This window comes from Trachypithecus francoisi, unplaced genomic scaffold (genome assembly GCF_009764315.1).
Source record: "Trachypithecus francoisi isolate TF-2019V2 unplaced genomic scaffold, Tfra_2.0 Lachesis_group11, whole genome shotgun sequence".
Classification (NCBI taxonomy): Eukaryota; Metazoa; Chordata; class Mammalia; order Primates; family Cercopithecidae; genus Trachypithecus; species Trachypithecus francoisi.
This window is the reverse complement of record NW_022681456.1, coordinates 33,167,298-33,186,962: the sequence shown is the minus strand read 5'-3', so window position 1 is coordinate 33,186,962 and position 19,665 is coordinate 33,167,298. Positions and strand designations below refer to the sequence as shown.

The following is a 19,665-nucleotide window of genomic DNA, read 5'->3' as shown; positions in this document are numbered from 1 at the left end:
GACAATGGGGAAAAAGTCTCCAGGGCATGTCAGAGGTCTTCATGGCAGCCCCTCCCATTACAGACCCAGAGGCCTAGAAGGAAAAAGTGGTTTCGTGGGCCAGGCCCAGGCTCCCTGTGCTGTGTGCAGCCTAGGGATTTGGTGCCCTGCATCCCAGCTGCTCCAGCCATGGCTGAAAGGGGCCAAAACAGAGCTTGGGCCGTAACTTCAGAGGGTGCAAGTCCCAAGCCTCGGCAGCTTCCACATGGTGCTGAGCCTGCTGGTGCACAGAAGTCAAGAATTGGGGTTTGGGAACCTCAACCTAGATTTTGGTGGATGTATGGAAATGCCTGGATGCCCAGGCAGAAGTGTGCTACAAGGGTGGGGCCCTCATGGAGAACCTCTGCTAGGGCAGTGTGGAAGGGAAATGTGGGGTCAAAGCCCAAGTCCCTACTGGGGTACCTACCACCTAGTGGAGCTGTGAGAAGAGGGCCATCATCCTCCTGACCCCAGAAGGGTAGATCAACTAACAGCCTGCCTGGAAAAGGTGCCAACAGACACTCAATACCAGCCCATGGGAGCAGCCAAGAAGAAGGCTGTACCCTGCAAAGCCACAGGGGCAGAACTGCCCAAGACCATGGAACCCACCTCTTAAAATCAGCATGACATGCATGTGAGACATGGAGTCAAAGGAAATCATTTTGGAGTTTTCACATTTGACTGTCCTGCTGGATTTTGGACTTGCATGGGTCCTGTAGCCCCTTTGCTTTGGCCAACTTCTCTCATTTGGAATGGTTGTATTTACCCAATGCCTTGTACGCGCATTGTATCTAGGAAGTAACTAAATTGCTTTGATTTTATAGGCTCATAGGCAGAAGGGACTTGTCTTGTCTCAGATGGGACACTGGACTATGGACTTCTGAGTTAATGGTGAAATGAGTTAAAACTTTGGGGGACAGTTAAGAATGCATGATTGGTTTAGAAATGTGAGGACATAAGATTTGGGAGGGGCCAGGGCAGAATGATATGGTTTGGCTGTGTCCCCACTCAAATTTCACCTTGAATTGTAACTCCCACTACTCCAACATGTTGTAAGAGGAAGCAGGTGGGAGGTGATTGAATTATGGGGATAGGTCTTTCCTGCGCTGTTCTTGTGGTAGCGAATGAGTCTCACAAGATCTGATGGTTTTAAAAATGGGAGTTTCCCTGCACAAGCTCTCTCTTTGCCTGCTGCCATCCATGTTAAGATGTGACGTGCTCCTCCTTGTCTTCTACCATGATTTTGAGGCTTCCCCAGCCATGTGGAACTGTATGTCCAGTAAATCTCTTTCTTTTGTAAATTGCCCAGTCTTGGGTATGTCTTTATCAGAAGCATGAAATGGACTAATACAGAGGAGAAAAAAAGACTCTGCCTTACGCTTCTCTTCCTATGGCTGGTTCTAATTTGTATAATGTGACTACAATGGATGTGACTTTAATATATTTCAGTGGTTCTGTGAGTCTTTCTAGTGAATTATTGAACCAGAGGGTAGTTTTTGGAAACTCCCAAGTTGTAGTTGGTGTCTGCAGCCTTTTTTTTTGTTCTTCCAATTTTGGCTTTAGGTTCTTGGGGTACATGTGCAGGTTTGTTATATGGATAAACTGTGTGTCACTGGGGTTTGGTGTATACATAATTTCACAACCCAAGTAGTCAGCATAGTACCCGTTAAGTAGTTTTTCAATCCTCACCCTCCCCCGACCCTCCACCCTCAAGACCCCATGTCTACTGTTTCCCTCTTTGTGTCCATGTGCACTCAATGTGTAGCTCCCACTTAAAAGTGAGGATATGCAATATTTGGTTTTCTTGTCCTGCATTAATTCACTTGGGATAATGGCCTCCAGCTGCATCCATATTGCTACAAAGAACATGACTGCATTCTTTTCATGGCTGCATAGTATTCTGTGGTGTATATGTACCACAGTTTCTTTATCCACTGCACTGAGGATGAGCATCTAGGTTGATTCTATGTCTTTGCTATTGTGGATAGTGCTGCCATGAACATACAACTGCACGTATCTTTGGTAGAAAATTTATATTCCTCTGGGTATATACCCAGTAATGTGATTGCTGGGTCAATTGGTAGCCCTTTTTTAAATTCTTTGAGAAAACTCGAAACTGCTTTCCACAATAGCTGAACTATTTTACCTTCCCACCAAGAGTGAATAACCATTCCCTTTTCTCCACAACCTCACCAACATCTATTTTTTGTGACTTTTTTAGTTATTAAAAAGTCATTCTGAGTGATGTGAGATGGTATCTCACTGTGGTTTTGATTTGCATTTCTCAGTTGATTAGTGATGTTGAGCATTGTTTCATATGCTTATTGGCTGCACATGTCTTCTTTTCAGAAGTGTGTGTTCATGTCTTTTGCCCACTTTTTAATGGTGTTTGGTTTTTGCTTGTTGATTCAATTTCCTTATAGGTTCTGGATATTAGACCTTTGTCAGATGAATAATTTGTGAATATTTTCTCCCATTCTGTAGGATGTCTGTCGACTCTGCTGATAGTTTATTTTGCTGTACAGAAACTCTTTAATGAGCTCTCACTTGTCTGTTTTTGTTTTTCTTGCAATTACTTTTGAAGTCTTCCTCATGAGATCTTGGTCAAGGCCAATGTCTAGAATTCTATTTCCTCAATTGTCTTCTAGGGTTTCTTTTTTTTTTTTTTTTTTTTTTTGAGGCGGAGTCTCACTCTGTCACCCGGACTGGAGTGCAGTGGCCAGATCTCAGCTCACTGCAAGCTCCGCCTCCCGGGTTTACGCCATTCTCCTGCCTCAGCCTCCCGAGTAGCTGGGACTACAGGCGCCCGCCACCTCGCCCGGCTAGTTTTTGTATTTTTAGTAGAGATGGGGTTTCACCATGTTAGCCAGGATGGTCTCGATCTCCTGACCTCGTGATCCGCCCATCTCGGCCTCCCAAAGTGCTGGGATTACAGGCTTGAGCCACCGCGCCCGGCCGTCTTCTAGGGTTTCTGTAGTGCTGGGCTTTACATTTAAGTCTTTCATTTCATCTTTGAGTTAATTTTTGTGCGTGGTGAAAGGACAGGGTCTAATTTCAGTTTTCTGCGTATGGCCAGTCAGTTATCCCAGCAACATTATTAAATAGGAAATCATTTCCCCACTGCTTGTTATTGTCGACTTTGTCGAAGATCAGATGCTTGTAGGTATGCAGCTTTATTTCTAGGTTCTCTAATCTGTTTCATTGGTCTATGCATCCATGTGTTTTTGTATGAGAACATGCTGTTTTGTGTTGGAAGCATTTAGGCAAACTTAAGGGCTGTGCCTATAAAGTTAGTTGGGCTAACTCTGAGTAACCATATGATCAAAAATTAATAAACTGATATTTTCTATGCCATCTAATATGGCCATTTCATAAACCTTGTAAATATGTTTTAAATAAAATGATAGCATTTATTTAAAGTTTATTTGAGTTGCTAAGATGAGATACTAAAGTGTTTATGAGAAGATTTAACTGGAAAAGAAAACATACCTGGTATATATTGAAATCTGCAAGTCTAACCACAACAGAACTAGACATTAGCTTAGCTTTTGATTGCTGAGATAATACTGAAGGTGTTCTGCATGTCCCTTTCAGAGGGTAGTCCTTCTCTGTTGGAAACAAAAACACCATTCAATTTGTTGCAAAATTATTTTTAAAAGTCACTCTTTTATTATTAAGGCAGGTACTAGAAATTCATGTGAATACTAATTTCTCAAACAAGATAATATTTGTGGACATACTTTATAAATTACAAAGTAATACAGGATGTAAGTTATTGTGATTATTATTCTTTTAAGAAGAATCACACATGTCACATTTAAGTTACTCTTCTACAAAAACTTTGGAATGGGATTCTTGTTAAAAAGGAGATATTTACATAGAAGGAGAAAGGGCAGGGTATGGGGGAGGGGGGGCAGGGAAAGACAACGGGTGAATAGTGAATACAAAGGTACAGCTAGATAGGAGAAGTAAATTCTAGCATTTATAGGGTGACTATGATTAATAATAATTTATTTTTTCAAATAGCTAGTCAGGGCAGATTTTGAATGTTCCCAATATAAAGAAATAATGTCTGAGGTGATGAATATGCTAATTACTCTGCCTTCAGTGTTACACATTTGTATACATGTATCAAAATATCACACTTCAATCCTTACTGGGCCAGCAAAAAAAAAAAAAAAAAAAGTAGTAGTATCACACTGTACCTCATAAATATGTACAATTATGTGTTGACTTAAAAAAAAAAGAGAGACATCTTCTAGAAAAATTCTACTTTGTGTGACTATTATTGGTTGTATTAATTTTAAAAGTGCTTAGGTCCACAAGCCTATGTTGGTCTGAGCGAAGGATGTAGGGGTTTAGACATTAATTAAAAATACTTGGCTTAGGACAGGCAGTGGCTCATGCCTGTAATCCCAGCACTTTGGGAGGCTGAGGCGGGTAGATTACTTGAGGTCAGGAGTTTGAGACCACCCTGGCTAACACAGTGAAACCCTGGCTCTACTAAAAATCCAAAAATTAGCAGGGTATGGTGGCATGTGCCTGTAATCCCAGATACTTGGGAGGCTGAGGCAGGAGAATCGCTTGAACCCAGGAGGCGGAGGTTGCAGTGAGCCGAGATCGCACCACTGCACTTCAGCCTGAGAGACAGAGTGAAACCCTGTCTCAAAGAAAAAAAAAAAAAAATACTTGGCTGGGCATGGTGGGTGATACTTGTAATCCCAGCACTTTGGGAAGGGCCAAGGTGGGAGGATCGCTTGAGGTCAGGAGTTTGAGACTACCCTAGGCAACATAGCAAGACCCCATCTCTACATTAAAAAGAAAAACAAAAAAAATAAAACTTGTTTACAGGAAATATTATGATCTCTCTCTCACACACACACACACACGAGCACAAACACCCTTAATATTACGGGAATGCCATATGTTATTATAGGTAAAATACCTGTTTGTGTGTGCTGGGGAGAGGCATGTGTTGGGGATTTAGGAGGTGAACCTACATTATGATCCTTCACAGCCTGTTTAAGCATTTCAACGTTGCACTCAAATTCATGCAATAACTCGTTGGCCCATCCATTTTTTGTTTTGGTTGCATCACTAAAATACATCCAATGATTACAACTATCTCCTGTAAAATAACAGGTATTTCATTGAAAAATGTACAATTTTCATCTATTACACTATAGTAATGCTTCCAATGAGATTTAGTCATTTATTCAAGAAAGACTTTGATACCTGAAAAATATACAGCCTTCACCTACATGTTATTCTGAAATATGAGTAAAACATTTGAAACAGAGGGAAAGAATATCAAAAGCAAATGATCTGGAGGAGTTTCTATCTAGTACCCATTCCTAGCAGAAAATCACTAAGATTCAATTTAAAGCCATAGAACTCATCACTCTTCACTGGATGCTCAATTACCTGGTAAAAATCCATTAAACTGAATCCCAGAAAGTATTATCAAAGAAATAAAATTCTTTCATCAAAGATTTGTTATAAAGTTAACTAACAAAAACCTAAACCACAAAAATGATAAGATGATAATGATTAAAACATTTAAGAAACCAATAAAACTTCTCAAGATGTACTCAGCCATAGTTATGTTTTTGGAAGAAAAATATATAATCAGAATTATCAGGTTTCTCTGTAGCAATTAAGAAAAATGCACATCAAAGGATTAAGACAATAAAATCAGGCCAGGTGCAGTGGCTCACACCTGTAATCCCAGCACTTTGCAAGGCCAAGGCAGGAGATGGGGGATGTAGTGAGCAGTGATCACACCACTGTGCTTGTGAGGCCTTGGATAAAAAAAAAAAAGAAAATCTACTCTATAAATGTTTTACATCTCTTCAAAATAAATATCTAGTTAAAAATTGTGGCCACTGCACTGCAGCCTGGGCGACAGAGCGAGAGTCCGCCTCAAAAAAAAAAAAAAAAAAAAATTTTATGCATTTGTAAGTTAATTTATGAGTCAAGAGGATAGTATATAAGACAAAATCCTTCAAAAGATAATTATTATACTGAATGTTGGCAATGAAAACTTAAAATGAAAAAAAAAAAATCGTAAACCCTTAAATTTAAGCAGGTACCAACACAGAAATGACAAACATTGGTAAAAAACATGTAAACAGAAATGTGTGAACAGAAAAACTTAACCATTTTTTAAATGTCCTAGAAAAACTCTATGATCTCTAGTTTGGTTTCTCTCACTTGTGTGAATGCTAAATACTAACAAAAGGCAAAAATGGGTATAAGGTCAAATTAATTTGGTCACAATAATCAGATTTTTTTTCTTTTCATTATTTGGGAGACAGAATCTACCAATACTAGATTGTTAAGAGCCTATGAAATCTGGAATCGTATAATTTAGCCAAACGTACTCTTATTCTTAGCTTCATACTCTTTTCATTCTTAGCGTCATACTCTTTTCTAATTTTTAAATATATAAATCATTTAAAAATTTAAAACATTAATAACTTGTTTTTGTCACAACTAACAAAATAGCACAAACACATGTCCACTGTACCCCGATTTTTTAAGTTTTAAATTGGTTATTTGGAAAACTGTCAATTTCTAAAAACTATGATTTCTAAAAATCTACATAAATCTCAATATACACTGTATGACTATATTCCCTGGCAATTCTACTTTCTTAGTAAAATACTGCCAGGAGAAAAATACCAATCTCTTCATCTCATTTCTTGTTAACAAATAAAAACAAAATAAAACTAAACTAAATAAATGACCTATATAATTTGAAAACAACACTTATATCTTTTAAAGAAGCTGTTATACACACCTGCTTTATGATAAGGATAATAATCTATAGTTAGCTGTGTAAAAGAGAGTTGCATTGCCCCTCCAGTAATACGTCTGTTTGACTCTGGAATAAAAAAGAGGAAACAAACATTAAGTAAATTATCAGAAAGATTTAATTTACCACAAAAAAATCTTAGCGTACTTGGAGTCCAAGTAGTAATAACTGTCTCTCTTTTATGACAGCACATTAAGGATTTTAGGAAATATAATTCAATCCAATGAGTATTTACTGAATCCCCCTCATTCGTAAGGCACTAGGATAAAAGGTAAGAATATAATAGCAAAATCCTTGCTCTGGTAGAGTTCAGAGATGATACTAGCAGAACTTTTATATTGACAAGGCCTCCCCTTATGTCACGCATTGTTTTAAATACTTTAGGTATACTTACTCATTTGGTTTTCATAACAACCCCATTTGATAGGTATAATCATTATTATCCCCATCTTCCAGATAAGGAAACTGAGGCACAAAGAGGCCAAGGACATACAGCTAGTTAAGTGCAAAGCTTGGATTTGAACCCAGGAAATGTTAAACACTATAGCATATCATCCTACCTCTTACTGAAAAGGAAATTAAGGCCAGGCGTGGTGGCTCATGCCTGTAATCCCAGCACTTTGGGGGGCCAAGACGGGTGAATCACAGATTCAAGACCAGCCTGGCCAACATAGTGAAACTCCATCTCTATTAAAAATACAAAAATTAGCCAGGCATGGTGGCACACCCCTGTAGTCCCAGCTACTTGGGAGGCTGAGGCAGGAGAATCGCTTGAACCCAGGAGGCAGAGGTTGCAGTGAGTCGAGATTGAGCCACTGCACTCCAGCCTGGGCAACAGAGTGAGACCCCATCTCAAAAAAAAAAGAGAAAGAAAAGGAAATTAAAAAGTCTGTTAGGTTAGGTAAGTTGTCCAAAGTCACACAGCTATAGTAAGATCAAAAGTAGATTACAAATTGGTGTAACGTGAACATAAACATGAAATTTTAAAACAAAATGGGCAAATCAATCAGAAGAAAGAAAAATACAAACTGAAACATAGCTATGTATACACTCCCTATATTAATTTGTAAAATCCAATTTATCTCAACTAGTAGAATTTCCAGCACAGGTCTACAATCCCTTGTGTAAAACCTTTGGAAAGCCAAATGTTTCATAATTCAAATTTCACGACACTAACATGATATGGTATATACAGGATATACCATGCAACACTCGCAGCAGGTTCTGAGGCAGCACTAATAAAAACAGCAATTCTGCAGCAAAACATAAATATTTATAAGAAGCAGGCAAAGAATAAAAAAACAATATATTGGTGTAAAGTCAGGTTTTGCCACCAAATGAGTTTTTCACAAACTTATAACATTTCAGAGCCTTTTGGATTTCAGAATAGTAGTGATTACAGACCTGTACTATTAAGGAGATATTTTGGTGGAAAGGTTTTCCTCCTAAATAAAATCATTCAATTTATTCTATGAGGGAATAGTGAGGAATATAAGGCCTTAGAAAACACTTTCTCCATTCTCATTATTATTACTTAATCTAGACCACCTCATTTTCTTAGTTTGGTTTGTTCTAACTTTTCTGGATTTTCCTTTCAAATCTCTAAAAGATGTCAACTACAATTCAAATGACACAATGGTGGTCAGAAGAAAAGATAACAAATCCCTCCACAAACCCCAAATCTTCCTCACCTTTGCCCCTCCAACCTTTTATGTTGGAACCTTTTAGGCTACCTTGTCTAATGAAGGCAGGGTAACTTCTACTGCTAAGTATCCAGGGTCTCAATAATCACTTTCTCAGCTTAAAAACACATAGCAAAAGTTTTCATAGATATAGATCCTGATTCAGATCTGAGGCGCAGAGATCAGATAACTCTATTGTTTAAAGGTCTTCAGCTTGATTCTAATGCTCACCAAAGTTTGAGAATTATAGTCCTTAGGTAGGCCTATAAGGTAGGTCTGCTGAACTCACCCCCAATGCTTCTGGGCTAGGGATACTCTCCAGCAGAGAAACAAAAATGCCCAGCACCTAGATTACAAAACTACGTATTTTCAGAGTGGCAATGGGCAGCTTCCTGATTACCCTGTTATGTCTACTAAATAAGGAAAAATAACAGGGACAAAAACTAAAAGAAAATTCCTAACTGGAATTTTGCTTCCTAATCACATTTTGGAAGGATGGGAGGGGAGGCGGTCATAAAATATGTCAAACAGCCGCACAGTTGTGCTTCTATTCAAAATAGGCAGAAAAACTACAATGCTGAAAACACATCTAAAAATAATTATGAATTAAGTATGGACTAAAATTTAATTTGGAGACAACAGCAACATTATGAAAAAGTCAATTCAAAGGCAAGTCTAATATTTCATTATCCTCCTAGAGGATCATCTATTCAGTCTCTGATTTTTTAAAGCTAATTTTATTGTTAGCATTGATAGCTAACAAATAATTAAGCTTAAGTACTAAGCAAAATAAAATTTCATACCAATATATGCTTCTAATTGTGCCTTTCATCTATATATTAATATGAACACAATTATGACAAATTATCTTACAGGACATGCTACACAAGAGATTTAATAAACAATTGAGTTTTGTAGTCAATTCTAGAAAAACCAAAATAGTTTGAAATAAGCAAATTATTTTACCTTTTTCTTTAGCATGAATGTCATCACATATGTGTAGATCTAGATGAGAAATCACTAAATGATGGGAGGTTTCTTTAACATCAAAGTCATTGAATAGTTTTACAATTGCATCATTTACATCAGGAGCATTTGAAGTTTGTGTTGTCTTCACTTGCTGGGCAGATGCGACCACTGTAGAGCTCTAAAAAGATTCGAAACTGCCTTATCACTGCGAATTTAAATACTGGAAATTTCACACACAAAAAAATCTAAATATTTTCAGTTGAAAAGTCATTAAAAATAACCATAATACATTTTATTTTTCATCAATATTTTCCCTAAAATATTTTCTGAATAACCTAAAAATAAAACTAAAATTTAAAAACTAAAACTAGGCTCACGCCCGTAATCACAACACTTTGGGAGGCCGAGGCGGGCAAATCGTTTGAGGTCAGGAATTCGAGACCAGCCTCGCTAACATGCTGAAACCCTATTTCTACTAAAAATACAAAAAATTAGCCGGGCGTGGTGCCGCACGCCTATAATCCCACCTACTTGGGAGGCTGAGGCAGGATAATCGTTTGAACCCAGGAGGCGGTGGTTGCAGTGAGCCGAGATTGCACAACTGCACTCCAGCCTGGGCAACAGGGCCAGACTCCATCTCAAAAAAAAAACAAAAACAAAAAACAAAAACTGTAAAACTATACACAAATCAAATATGAATCAAATATGTCTCAGTAAATACCTGAAGTTATATTTAACATATTTATAGCTGTTTAGAAAATGTAGTTAACTCTTAAAGGCAGTTTGAGTATTCCTAGTTATATATATTAAAAAGAAAACAAATGTGGGCCCTGTATACACTGTTATATATCTGATGTGGTTTGGTTCTGTGTCCCTACCCAAATCTCATCTTGAATGGTAGTCCCACAATTCCCACATGTTGTGGGAGAGACCTGGTGGGAGATAATTCAATCATGGGGGCGGTTTCCCCCATACTGGTCTCGTACTAGTAAGTAAGTCTCACGAGAGCTGAAGGTTTTATCGGGGGTTTCCGCTTTTGCAGCTTCCTCATTCTTTCTTTGATTGCTGCCATCCCTGTAAAATGGGATTGATTCTCCTTGTCTTTCACCATGATTATGAGGCTGCCCTAGCCACATGGAACTGCAAGTCCAATTAAACTTCTTTCTTTTGTAAATTGCCCTGTCTCAGGTATGTCTTTATCAGCAGCCTGAAAAGAGACTAATACGATAGCCCATAGAAATAAAGCACATCTTTGTAGAAGCCCACGTGATATTATTTAGTACTCTAAGTGCTCTGGGGCCTCTCCTAAAATATGTGGTGTGTCCTTTCAACTTGAATAACTAAAGAAGCCAGAAAGGAGACAGGATTTATAAATAGGCTGTGAGTTCAAATATTTTTCTCCCTAAAGAAAAATACTATAGAACACTGTTGACATATAAAAATATATATGAACCTCTAATAGCCTAAAATGATTTTGTATACATAACTACAATGTAAGATTATCTGACATATGAGCCACAAAACTGTACATGAATTTTTATAATTATGATAAAGGAAACCAAATTGTCCACTTTAAAAATTAACAATGTTCAAATTTAGAACAAGTTATTAATGAAAGATAGTTAAAGAAAATCAAAGTATACGTATTTTGTATATACGTATATTTACATATATTACATCTATGAAGAACTATGATCATACTGTAAAAGAACTGCAAAGTATACTTAGTAAATGAGAATCTCTTCATGCAAATGATTGCAGCCCACAGTAAGTAAACAGAAAGGTGAAATATAGCTGTAAAACGTTAAATACTATAGACTCCAGAAAACTTTTTATGAATTATTGTTAAACTGATGTCAAACAATTTTTCTCCTGCTTTTCCCATTTTCAAAGCTATAACAAGACTGCATTTATGTCTATGATGGTGCTATTTAAAATACTCTCCAGTACTTCTTTCATCATGTTTTCTCTCTTCATCAAGATAAATACTGATAAAAATAAAAATATAAACATTAATCTCCCTACAAACCTTTTTCTTAATACTATGGTAAAGTCAGGCTTTTGGGTGCTATTTCTGAAAGAAAAAAAAAAAAAGCCACTATAAGCTCTCTGCCTCATGAATAATCCTTTTTTTTTTTTTTTTGAGGCAAAGTGTCGCTCTATTACCCAGGCTGGAGTATAATGGCATGATCTCGGCTCACTGCAACGTCTGCCTGCCGGGTTCAAGCAATTCTCCTGTCTCAGCCTCCCAAGTAGCTGGGATTACAAGTGTGCACCATCACGCCTGGCATTTTTTTTTTTTTTTTGAGACAGAATCTTACTCTGTCGCCCAGGCTGGAGTGTAGTGGCACCATCTTGGCTCACTGTAACCTCTGCATCCCAGTTCAAGAGATCCTCCTGCCTCAGCCTCTTAAGTAGCTGGGACTACAGGTGCCTGCCACCACGCCTGGCTAATTTTTGTATTTTTTTAGTAGAGACGGGGTTTCACCACGTTGGCCAGGCTGGTCTCGAACTCCTGACCTTGGGATCTGCCCACCTTGGCCTCCCAAAGTGCTGGGATTACAGGCGTGAGCCACAGCACCCGGCCAAATCTTGTTTTTGTTTTTTCAGATAGAGTCAAGACTCCCCAGGACAGAGTGCAGTCGTGCAATCTCAGCTCACTGCAACAACCTCCGCCTCCCAGGTTCAGGTGATTATCCTGCCTCAGCCTCCTGAGTAGCTGGGATCTCACCAACATGCCTGGCTAATTTTTGTATTTTTAGTACAGGCGGGGTTTCACCATGTTGGCCAGGCTGGTCCTGAATTTCTGACCTCAAAAGATCCGCCCACCTCAGTCTCCCAAAGGGCTGGGATTATACTGCACCTAGCCCCTATGAATAATGTTAACAGTTCTTAATTTTCAAAATAGTCTTCTTTCTCTTTTAGAGAAGAATAAAATGAAGCTAAGCAAATACTTATAATAGAAAACAACTGCCTAGTTGTGAAGATGAGCAAAGAAACACTGTTTAACTCACTTTCTGACACGCTGTCTTGGGACCTGAAATAATCAGATTAGGACATTCTGTGTGATATCTGAAGTAGTGACATGATAACTACTACACAAGAAAGCAATTCTATGGTAACAGTTAAGTATATCCACTATAAAATATTATGGAGCAACAAAACGTAATAGCTGCAAAGACTAAAGACATAGAAGAAACTCGCATATGCCCACTAACTACAACTAGGAAAAAGTACATATGCTGGGGCAAAAAGCTGTAAGAAAAACCTCAAAATGATAGCACAGGTTTTATTAGCATAGTGAGATTACAGAATTTTGTCCTTGTTTCTAGCTTCCTAATAGATATGTATCTAGTTTTCTAATCCATATTCCATTTTATATAAACATATCCACATATAAGAGCTAGATGGTAATATCAACATTCAATCTATTAGTCTTTAACTACGACCACCATCTCTGTTAATCACAACCTACGCTACCAAAATATTCATTGCAAGCCTTAACAGAATAGTATTTATGTCTATGATGGCAATATTGTAAAATACTCTCCTATACTTCTTTCCTTATACTTTTTCAGCTTCAAAATGACTTTTCTTACCCTCACCTCCCTTAATCAAACCTACTTCCTTCTTCTGCCTTTCCTTATTGGCTAATGGTACTACCAACTATCATTCTAAAGTTCTCAACTTTTCTCTCTTCCTTATCCTCAACTTAACTTAAAAACTTCCACTGGCTCCCAAATGCCCACAGGAAAATGTCCAAATTCTTCAATACATTATACAACATGTTTCATATCCAGTCACTGCAAACTTTTGTTTCAACTCAGGCTACCAGTCCAAGAAAACTATTCTATGTTACAGCCCAGTGGTTTGCCAAACGTTTAAAATCAGGTCCCCCAGAGAATTATAATTTATTGGTAGAATAATACAGAGTTCACCTTCACTTCTATATCTGTTTATTTGTTTTTATGACTACAGGCTCTAGAAAACCTTGTTCACATAGATAGATTGGAAGGAAAGCAATTTTGTTTTAGCCATGTGACTTGATTCTTTCAATGCCTTTGAGTTACCTGCCAGGATTCACAAAGTGATCTACTATAAAAAAATTACTTTAATAATCTCTAATGGCTGACAATTATTTGATCTTCCTACACATGTGTTGAAAACAACTAAAAATCACCTGGTTTGTTCCTTTGTCATTACAGCCATTAATTTCCAACATGAATAGCAATATTTCAAATTGCCACTCTATCTTGTTTCCCAGAGGGGTTTTTACAAAACCCTTCCTGTTCAAATCCTAGTAAGACTGAGGATGAGTAATAATGTCTTTCATTTATAAAGTAGGATTAGAGTCATTATGGAAAGGGAAAACCAGTCTGACATCTTAATGCAACCATATTCTCTGGCAGATCAAATTTAAGAAAGAACACACATCAAGGTGGAATGTGTGGAACTCAATTTCTTTAAAACATAAAACTTTGAAAATTGTAATATATCCTGAGGCATTTGAACCTCACTCCTAAAAACACTACTCTAGTAACACCAGATTTCTTATCTCCATCAGAAAATATCATGTTCTTTAAAAGTACGATATTTCTGCAGATTCTATTGTGTCTTCTGAAATACCTTTTCCCCATGTCTGCCTGTGAACTGCTACTCATTTCTAAGACGTAATTTCATTAACCTCTTTGTGAAACCTTTCCACACCCTGCAAGCAATTAATTAAAACCTCTCTGTGTTTCTGTAGTTCCTACACAGAACTCTTTCCCTTACTTCTTCATGCTAACATTTATGTTGAACTACAATGATTTGGGGATTTGTTTGTTTTTTTCTTTTTTTTCTTTTTGAAACAGATCTCACTCTGTTACACAGGCTGAAGTGCAGTGTTGCGATGGCTTGACCTCCTGGGTTCAAATAATCCTCCTGCCTCAGTCTCCCAAGTAGCTAAGGACTGCAGGTATATGCCACCACCACCACACTTGGGTGATTTTTAAATTTTTTGTAGAGATGGGACTCAATATATTGCCCAGGCTGCCCTTGAATTACTGGTCTCAAGTAAACCTCCTGCCTCAGCCTCCCAAAGTGCTGGGATTACAGACATGAGCCCCTGTCTCCCACCTACAAAGATTTGTTTCATATTTTTTTTTTTTTGAGACAGAATCTTGCTCTGTCACCCGGGCTGGAGTGCAGTGGCCGGATCTCAGCTCACTGCAAGCTCCGCCTCCCGGGTTTACGCCATTCTCCTGCCTCAGCCTCCCGAGTAGCTGGGACTACAGGCGCCCACCACCTCGCCCGGCTAGTCTTTTGTATTTTTTAGTAGAGACAGGGTTTCACTGGGTTAGCCAGGATGGTCTCGATCTCCTGACCTTGTGATCCGCCCGTCTCGGCCTCCCAAAGTGCTGGGATTACAGGCTTGAGCCACCGCGCCCGGCCCCGATTTGTTTCATATTTAACTCACCCTTATACTCTAGGTCCTTCAGGCCAGGGTCAGATGATACTCATTTTTACATCACAGTGTCTACCCCTGCACCTCAGGACATAGTAGGCAGTAATAGATAATGCCAATGTGATATTCATTGAAAGCCTAGGCCAGGTGTGGTGGCTCACACCTGTAATCCCAGCACTTTGGGAGGTCGAGGTGGGCAGATCACTTGAGGCAAGGAGTTCGGGACCAGCATAGTCAACACAGTGAAAGTCCGTCTCTAACAAAATTACAGAACAAATTAGCTGGGCGAGGTGGCACTTGACCGTAGTCCCAGCTATGTGGGGGGCTGAGGCACAAAAATCACTTGAACCTGAGAGGTGGAGGTTGCAGTGAGCTGAGATTGTGCCACTGAACTCCAGGCTGGGCTAAAGAGAGACTCTGTCTCAAAAAACAAAGCCTAAATGTATGCCGTTCCCATGTACAAAGCTAGATCACCAACAAGCTATATATCTGAGATATATAATACTGTTTCCAAGGAAATAGCTTCATAGGTGTATAATTTTATAATATCTAGTTTTTACTAGAGGTAGATATAAAAATTCATTTACACTTTGCGTAAAATTATTAAAAATATTATCCATTATAATTATCATTGTCTCTTCTATAAAGACCTTGATGTACTGGTACTCAGAACTTACTACTGGGAAAGACTAGAAAAACTTTCCCTCTCCATACCAACTAATAATGGTCCATACAAACTAATAATCACTTTTAAGAAAGTGATAAATAGCTCATTATGCTTGTCCCTGTTCTTGCCCCGGCCATCAGACAACTCCAACAGAAGTTTTGTGTTCAATTTCAGCAATTCCTTACGGCTTTGATTCTCTGCACAATTAACTCTCACATGTCCTCTCTTGACTATAATTACCCAGGTTTTTCCTCATTTGCTTTTACTTTAGTAGTTCTAAAACTGTGTTCTTTTAACTTCCTAAACAGAGGTATTAAAACATCAAATACTTTTATGTCATCATTAACTTCAGTGCCTAATACAGAGCTCTAAACAAAATAATCACTAACAGATACGAATACATTTAATATGTTTTCATATAGCTACTACTTATATAAAATTACATAGAAGATATCTAGATAAAGAAGATTCTTGTACTCAAAGCCTCACAATCTGTTTCTTAAAGAAAATACAAACAAATCCTTCTAATTTTTAAACTACTTTCATGTAAAGTAAGTATTTTTCCTGTTAATTTTACAGCATACCTGTGTAGGTTCAGGAGCCATACTCTTCCTTTGTTCTGTTGATTTTTCTATTGCTTCACTAAGAGACTTTGCATATTGTACCATAGCTTTCAACTGGGAATCAGTTAAAACCCATAATAAGTCATCCAATATTAGAACTAACTTCGTTGCTATGACATTGCAGTCCTTTAACTGTAGGGGAAAAAAACACGTTTTATAAAATTAAGCCAAGATATAAACTTTATAATACACTTGTATTCAAAAAATGTTTTCAAAACCTTTTTGAATAGAATTAAATATGGATTCTTCCTTCATACAAGAAGTATTTACCAGCTGGGCGCAGTGGCTCATGCCTGTAATCTCAGCACTTTGGGAGGCCAAGGCAGGTGGATCACCTGAGGTCAGGAGGTCAAGACCAGCCTGGCCAACGTGGTGGAAACCCTGTCGCTACTAAAAATACAAAAATCAGCCAGGTGTGGTGGTGGACACCTGTGTAATCCCAGCTACTTGGGAGGCGGAGGCAGGAGAATTGCTTGAGCCCAGGAGGCAGAGGTTGCAGTGAGCGGAGACAGAAACTCTGTCTCCAAAGGAAAAAAAAAAGGTAGTCTTTACTGAGTTCCTATAATATGAAAGGAATATCTCCTAGTACTAGAGATGCAGTGGTAACAAAAGACAGACAAATCCTTGTACAAATTATATAGCACTTATATAACTTAATTTTGCATTTACAGCTGATAAATTATATAATTGCTTGTATTCAAAGACTCAATAGAAGAAATGAAATTATAAGACAGTAAATGTTCAACAAATATTTGGCAACTGAGAAATATATTCAATTTACCAAAAATAAAAATGTTTAGGCCAGGCATCGTGGCTCACACCCATAATACCAGCACTTTGGGAGGTCAAGACAGAAGGACTGCTTGAAGCCAGGAATTCATGACCAGCCTGGACAACATAGTGAGACCCTGTCTCTACAAAAAAATTACAAATTAGCTAGGCATGGTGGTGCATCCCTGTAGTCTCAGCTACTTGGGAGGCTAAAGTAGGAGGATCCCTTGAGCCCAGGAGTTCGAGGCTGCAGTAAGCTAGGACTGTGCCACCGCACTCCAGCCTGGGCAACAGAGAAAGACCCCATCTCCAAAAACAAAAATAAAAATAAGGCAGAGGCAGGAGGATCACATAAGTCTGGGAGCTCAAGACCAGTTTGGGCAATACAATGAGATCTCATCTCTACAAATAACTTTAAAAATTATTCAGGCATGGTGGTGCGTGCCTGTAATCCCAGCTACTTGGGAAGCTGAAGTGGGACAATCACTTAAGCCTGGGAAGTCAAGGCTTCAGTGAACCTTGATCATGACACTGCAATCAAGCCTAGGCAGTATAGTGAGAGCTCATCTCAAAAAAAAAAAACAAAATAAAAAATGATAAAATAAGAAAAAATAAGATAAAAATAAAAACAACAACAAAAAACCTTTGAAAAATCTATTAAACCTAAGACTGAAGAACATTATACCAGTTTTCTATAAATATTATCTGAGTAACCATACCTCCCTTTATTTTGCATTATTTTAATATGCCACGGGTAGTATGCCAATATTTCACCTAAGACATTATTTAAAATTTCCTATAGTTAACTAATAGTTAACACACAAATCGAAAAGTCAAATTCAAGAGTTAACACATGAATCCAAAATGTAATCTTGTTGACTCACCCTTCTTTTAAGTGTGACTCTGATTTTTGATTGGTTGGTTATTAATCGAACAGGAGCACACATAATTTCAAGATGTGAACTTTGGGTGGCATCTGCCTCTATTCTTATCATCTGCCAATTTATTTCTTTAAAAGTCAAAACCTAAGAAGAACACAGAGATTTAACTTCACTTACTCATAAAAAACAGAATGAGAAATATGTAGTTTAAAAACAAAGCAAATGTATATTCTCAATTAATTTTCACATGACATTTTAGATATATTCACCATGCTTTTATTTTTGTCAATTGTATTATTCCATCAAATTCAATTACACATCCTCATATTCATATTCATCATATGTAAAGCTGTCAATGCTTTTATTCTAAGTAATTCAGTTAATGTAAAGCTCAAATGCATTAAATCATGTTACCAAGAAAGAACTAAACAACATATTTTAGTTTGGGGAATTAAAAAATTCAATTCTGAGTAGCTGAGAAGTTAAAATAGGGCTTTAAATGGAAAGATTTACTACAGTAAAAGCATTAAAATGTGCACATTTTATAACTGAATGATTAAGCGTAACACAGAGAGCTGGGTGCAATGGTTCAGGCCTGTAATCCCAGCACTACGGGAGGCCAAGGCAGGTGGATAGCTTGAGCCCAGGAGTATGAGACCAGCCTGGGCAACATAGCAAAACCCTGTCTCTACCAAAAATACAAAAATTAGGCAGGTGCAGTAGTACATGCCTTTAGTCCCAGCTACTCAAGATGCTGAGATGGGAGGATCACCCCAGCCCAGGGAGGTCAAGGCTGCAGTGAGCCGTGACTGCGCCACTGCACTCCAGCCTGGGCTACAGAGTGAGACCTTGTCTCCCCCGCACCCTCCCCAAAAAAAGTAATATAGAGAAATGCAAAGGTAAAAGGCAACCATGAGATGTGATTTCTTTAATTGTTCTCTTTTACTTGTCACTACATGAAACATTCGAAAAAGAAAGAAAAACAATGTTACCTCTCCTCTCTGTGGATCCTGAATACGAGTAAATCTTAAATCTCCATGTTCCCAGTGTGCATTTACACTATAGATCCGAAGCTGAGAAAGTTCAAATGAAGCATTGAAGGCTTTTGCTCCAATTCTGATGACTATAGAATTTACAGAAACAGTAATTCCCTCAACTACTTTTTCAGCAAAGCTGTATTCACTGGAAAAACAAAGTAAAATAAAATACATTAATGACAAAACTAATTTTTAAAAGTTCTATTAATATTTGCACATTGCTGGTCGGGGATGGTGATTCACACCTGTAATCCTAGCACTTTGGGAGGCTGAGGCAGGCAGATCACTTGAGGCCAGGAGTTCAAGACCAGGCTGGCCAATACAGTGAAACCCCATCTCTACTAAAAAAAAAAAAAAAAAAAAAAACACACACACACACACACACAAAATTAGCTGGGCATAGTGAGATTTTTCCATCTCAAAAAAAAAAAAAAAAAAAAGGAAAACAAACCTCAAACACAACAATCTAGTCTAGTTAGACATAAGTTATAAAAAAAAAAAAAATGCTATTCTCAGCCAGGCATGGTGGCTCTCACCTGTAATCCTAGCACTGTGGGAGGCCAAGGTAGGTGGATCACTTTAGCCCAGGAGTTCGAGACCAGCCTGACCAACAAGGAGAAATCCTGTCTCTACTAAAAATACAAAAAAGTTAACTGGGCATGGTGGCACATGCCTGTAGTCCCAGCTACTTGGGAGGCTGAGCTGAGAGGATCGCTTCAGTATGGGAGGTGGAGGTTGCAGTGAGCTGAGATGG

At 38.1% G+C, this 19,665-nt stretch overlaps 1 protein-coding gene across 3 annotated transcripts in view; it reads right to left on the bottom strand.

The window, feature by feature from the left end:
* The window catches only part of UHRF1BP1L (UHRF1 binding protein 1 like), a 116,009-nt gene that overhangs the window by 49,211 nt on the left and 47,133 nt on the right, over window positions 1–19,665 (bottom strand). For all 3 annotated transcript variants that reach the window (XM_033220932.1, XM_033220931.1, XM_033220930.1), the window contains 7 exons: window positions 18,867–19,056; window positions 17,878–18,018; window positions 16,184–16,354; window positions 9,484–9,664; window positions 6,821–6,904; window positions 4,964–5,146; window positions 3,508–3,626 (listed from right to left, as the gene is read on the bottom strand). In XM_033220932.1, coding sequence (XP_033076823.1) covers window positions 3,508–3,626; window positions 4,964–5,146; window positions 6,821–6,904; window positions 9,484–9,664; window positions 16,184–16,354; window positions 17,878–18,018; window positions 18,867–19,056 — 1,069 coding nt within the window. The remainder of the gene's footprint in view (window positions 1–3,507; window positions 3,627–4,963; window positions 5,147–6,820; window positions 6,905–9,483; window positions 9,665–16,183; window positions 16,355–17,877; window positions 18,019–18,866; window positions 19,057–19,665) is intronic.